The following is a 5,016-nucleotide window of genomic DNA, read 5'->3' on the forward strand; positions in this document are numbered from 1 at the left end:
AAAAAAAAAAAAATGCTAGAACTCTGTTCTGGCTCCTCCTATTGCCAGAGGACCTTCCTGGTGCTGCATGGGAGCTGTTGCCTCCCTCTTGGTTAGGGAGAAGTAGAGCATGGGGTGGGAGCAGGTCTGAAGTTTTAGCAAGGAAAAGAGTGGGGGGAGCAGAGGGGAAGGGGTAATGTACTGGTGGCCTGTTTAGGTGAGTATGTCACTGTAAAGCCAATTCCCTGAATCGGACTCCCCTGCTGAAATGTTTCTGCAAAGGTGCCTGAATGCCACGGATACAGAAGAGGCATCTTGTATAGTTCTTAACTACCTCTTTTTTTCTTACAACTGTCTTGTGTTCTTGCTCCATGCTCCAAGACAGCCTGTATGAGTCTTCCCATAGAATATCAGGTTCTTATGAGGTGGGAATTCAGTTAATGACTTGAATTTTTTTTCACATGACTTGTGCTTTCAAATCCCTGACCACATGAGACATTTCAATCCGTATTTGGACTGTATCTTTAGTCCTGTCCATACAATCTGCTATGAGTTAGACTATATAAGAATAGCTGAGGCAGTATGCAGGTTTATTGTTTGCTTTTATTCTGCTAAGTGTGTTTTAACTTCATCTGACTTCATCTTGTGATGTGTTTATGGCGTAGTCCCAACTGTAGAAAGACAGTAGATAGGCTGTGGGATTAAAGGCACATAATGGTGTGGCTGAGCCGTGTGCCTTTTAAGAAGTACTGCTGTGTTGATATTCTGATTTAACTGATTAATTCTTGCCAGTATATCCCTTTAATCCTCGATTCAGTCTTTCTGCCTGGACTACATAAGGAACTACTGGAGTAAAATAGCTTTTAGCAGCTCACTGGTGTCTGCTGGAATAAGTAGGACAGGAGTTGGGGTGAGACTTTGACCAGCTACTAGGCTCTTAAAAAAAATTTATACCTCTGTAAAAGTTCCTTGTTCTTGGCTACCATGTGTCTTTGCTGGGGAAAGTACTGTACTTAATTTTTTTCTTTAGTTGCAATGGTAATTCATTGTCCTGGGAGCCTCAAACTGGCAGCTCTATGAATCTAACAATAGCCTAATATGTATGCATGCTGCTCAAGAAATCCTGCCATTTCCCATGCACTGTGTGTTCATAAGGTGTCTGCAAAATTACAGTAGCAATTGAAAATATCAATAGTGGCTTGAAATATATTTTGAGAAGAGCTGAGCAATACAGCAACTTAAATGCTGACAGCCATTAGTAACAAGCCAAGTCTGGTACAACTCTTGTTGGTCCTGACCTACCTGATCAACTGCAGGTGTTGAGAAGGGAATCCTGCTGTAGCCACGGTGCAGTTAAGAGGTTTTAGATACTTGAAGAGTAAATTTAAACTTCTCCATGAACTTTTGTGTTGGAACATCCCTGGCTTTCTTTAAAGATGTGAAAATAAAGGCCAGTTCAAAGCGGCTTTCAAGAGATGAGTCTTTGTCTCTAGTGCAAGCAGGCTTGGTTAAAGGTGTAGCATCAATCAGCAGACCTGAGCTCAAACAAACAAGCAGAAACAAACCTTTTGTATGTATGAAACACTAATGAAGTCTGTTTTTCAGTCATGCCCTAATGCCATTGATGATGTCTTCAATTCGAAATTGAATGTGATTGGAGCAGTTGGCCTTGGCATTGCTGTAATAATGGTGAGTTTCCAGATTATTTAGAGGGTGGCTGTATGGCCAAAGGATACTTACAGCACAAGTATGTTGAATAGTGCCTGGCATGGCAGTCTACGAGCCTGCTTCACTAATGGCAGGTACCAGCAGGATCAGGGTGTGTGCTGCAGGGCCCCGAGGCAGCGCAGAGGGTGGGGTGGCTTGGACCTCCCTGCTGCTGCTTTGGATTAGGATCTGCCTCCTTGTAGTTTTAGCAATAGTGAAGTTGTATTGGTAGTGCATGTATATATAGGGTGAAGATGTATTTGTCATGTTGCTAGCCCACTTACTAATCCTGATATCTCTTCGGGATCTTTGCTTTTGTTTCCTTTATAAGAATTAAAGACCCTGCCAGAGAAGTGAAATAACAGTGCTAGTAAGAAAACTTGCACTTTTTTTGTTTGACTTCTCTAGAGGAAAGTATGACATGGATTCAAATATGCCGCGATGGTCAAAGATTCCTTAGGAGATATGGCAGTGATTTATAGCTGATCAATTTTAAACTATTGAGGGTGAAGGGAACTCATGAGAACGGACTGAAATTTGGGGGTGAATGAGAAGGGAGGGGCAGGGACATGAACTGCAGAATAAAGTGTTAATATGGCCTCTGGGCTGGGAAGAGCAGCTATGCTTGTCCCCGTGTTGACAGAAGAATGTGCTTTGGTCCCCTGATTTCTAATGAATTTGTTTTCTTTACAGATTTTCGGCATGATATTCAGTATGGTTCTCTGCTGTGCTATCCGCAAAAACAGAGAAATGGTCTAAGAGCTAAAAACCCAAGACTGCTGCACTATAAAATCTTTCTCATTAACTTCAGCATTCTGAAAGCATTTCTAAAAAGTTATATATTTGTTACCTTTTTAATGCTTTATTTGGTACTGATATAGGTTTGCTTTTTGTTATAGGTTAAAATGATAAAGGTATATCTGACTCAAGACAAATATTGTACATAAAATATCTGACTCTGAAACTTAAGTAATTTGGATGTAATTTATGTTGGAGACAATTTGATACTTAATAAAGAGTAAGATGTATTGTATGTTTGTGGGGGAGAGGAGACTTTACTATGCTTATTAATTGTACTGTTTGATGTATAGCATGGAGTTGAACTTGCATAACATGTTAAGTGTATAAAGCAGGAAATAACTCCTATGCCAATGCCAAATTTGAAGGGAATGCCCAGAGATGGAAAAGATGACTGTCAGAGCACATTTGGGAAGATACCATCATTGCTCCTTTCCTTGGGGTGTGTGTGTGAACAAGAGCAGTTCTTAATTGTATTCCTAAAATGTAACTTTTTTTTTACTACCATCTTCATACAGGGTGGCAAAGGATGACTGTCATGATATGCAGGCAGTGGTACTTGGATGCAAACAGGCTGGGCTCTACCCTGGAGCCAGCTGGGCTTTCTTCTGTCAGCCTGCCTGCTGACGTAACTCTGTCCCCTGGCATCTGACATGGCCCCCGTCCCTCAGCAAGGCAGATTCCCATAGTGTACACTCAGGATTTTTCTCTGTGGCTGGCTCTGTTTCTCCAAAGCCAGCAAAGTACTATCTCAAGGGCTTACGGCATGTGTGCCAAATCTCAGGTTTCCAAGTGGAAGAACAAAAGCTGCATGGGAAGTTACTGTACAGCGCTGCAGTTGCTGCTTGCAGCAGCTAGAGCTGTGGCTGTCCTGTTTCGGTTCAAAAATGGATATGGGAGGGATCGGTGTCATTAGTGCAGAACCCTTCGCCTAAAGAATTACCGATTTATCCTGTACTTCTACTCTAAATGGCTTTTTAAGTGTGCTTTTTCTCTAAAATATCTTCTGGCGGGGGCTACCTACGGACTTAGATCCTTGCCAGCAAGCTGATGTGCTGTATCTGTATCTGATGTTCCCCTACTGTAGTATCTTGGCTGTGTTCCTAGGGGCTTCTGGTCTTTTGTCCTCTGCGTACTACAAATATTTCTTCGTAGTCTTTGCTTGTACCCACCTTTCTCTTTTAAGGAGGTTGGTATTTATTATGAGAAATAGCAGAATTGTTGAGGGTCAGGCTCTGGCCATAGCTCTGGACTAATGCATGAATGTATTGCCCACCTTTTGTGTTACACACTGCCATTTGTCTAAGGGGTTATGCAAGCCATACAGCTCTCTTCTGTAATGCATTGCACTGTTCTGTGTTAATGGGGCCTTCTTACAAAAAAAAGTCTGGATTTCAAAAAAAGTCAAATGGTAATCATGCTTTTGTGTGTCTTAGACTGGAATGACTCTAGAAAGGAATTGATCTATTTTCCTTCTTGGGTATAGGAGAGAGCCTGGAGGAAAAAAATCTAATCTCATATGGGAGTTTGAGACCTACCATATCCCTGAGCTCTTTGCAGAACTGGGAAGTAGCACTTCTGTAAGCCGTGGAATTCTGGGCATGAGACTGAACCTGGCACCTGAAAGAGATGGGGTGAATTGCTGTGAACCATAATGAAAGTTTACTGCTGACTTCAGCTGCCCTTGGTTTTATTGCTCCATGTTGGTGCATGTGTTCAGGTTGCCAATATCCAACATGGCTGTAGTCCAACACTAGCAGCATTTGTCAAAGTTCAAGAAAATGTGATGGGTTATAACTAGGGTGGTGAGAACTAAGCTGAAGGCTCAGCACCTCAGCCCATGAGATGGGTTTAGGTGATGGCTACTGGCACCTGGGTCAACTGAATATCCAGAAGACTTGAGTCTATACCTCTACTGTTGTTGCCTTCTACGGAAGCTGGATGGGGGCTTCTTGTGGGTTGGTTCTTACCTTGCTATGCTCCTGCCTTAACCACAGTGTTTACTGCAACACTTCATGCCTCTCTGATGCCTACTTCCCCCCCCCCATATTTTTTTTCAGTCCTACAGACCAATCTTTGGCCCTTCTTTTTGAACATCCTATGTGTGTAGGTTGCTGTTTTCTGAGTAATCAACAGATGGGTAAGTAATCTCTTTATCAGAGAAGAAAGAGCTATTGTTTATTACTTGAACTTGAATTACATGAACTACAGCTGCAAAACCTGGTTGCAGTCATCCTAAGATCTGCAAGCTAGCCTGGAATGGGTACTTCTCAGTAATAAATACTGATGAGTTGCATGGTGAGAAGTTTTGCCTTTACAAGTAGGAGTTGTGACCAAATTCCCCGAAGACTTCAGTTCTAAGAAAGGGCAGCCCTAAAAATCAGCATTTGTAGCACTGACTGCCCAAGCAGGGAGCGAGTTCCCATCTTCAAGTTAGGACAGGATTGTCCTGAGGAAGCTGGAGCAGAATGTGACTTGAAGCAATACATAGAGGCTCAGGTGAACAAAAGGGATAGGAGATTTCCTGGGAAG

At 42.4% G+C, this 5,016-nt stretch overlaps 1 protein-coding gene across 1 annotated transcript in view; it reads left to right on the forward strand.

Annotated features, from left to right (window-relative positions):
- CD9 (CD9 molecule) overlaps nucleotides 1–4,648 on the forward strand; it is a 10,138-nt gene extending 5,490 nt beyond the window's left edge. The window contains exons 6-7 of the mRNA XM_035892088.1: nucleotides 1,585–1,668; nucleotides 2,380–4,648. Coding sequence (XP_035747981.1) covers nucleotides 1,585–1,668; nucleotides 2,380–2,445 — 150 coding nt within the window. The 3' untranslated portion in view covers nucleotides 2,446–4,648. The remainder of the gene's footprint in view (nucleotides 1–1,584; nucleotides 1,669–2,379) is intronic.
- Nucleotides 4,649–5,016: the final 368 nt, after the last annotated feature.

Source organism: Egretta garzetta, unplaced genomic scaffold (assembly GCF_000687185.1).
Source record: "Egretta garzetta isolate BGI_Z169 unplaced genomic scaffold, ASM68718v1 scaffold293, whole genome shotgun sequence".
NCBI classification, from domain to species: Eukaryota; Metazoa; Chordata; class Aves; order Pelecaniformes; family Ardeidae; genus Egretta; species Egretta garzetta.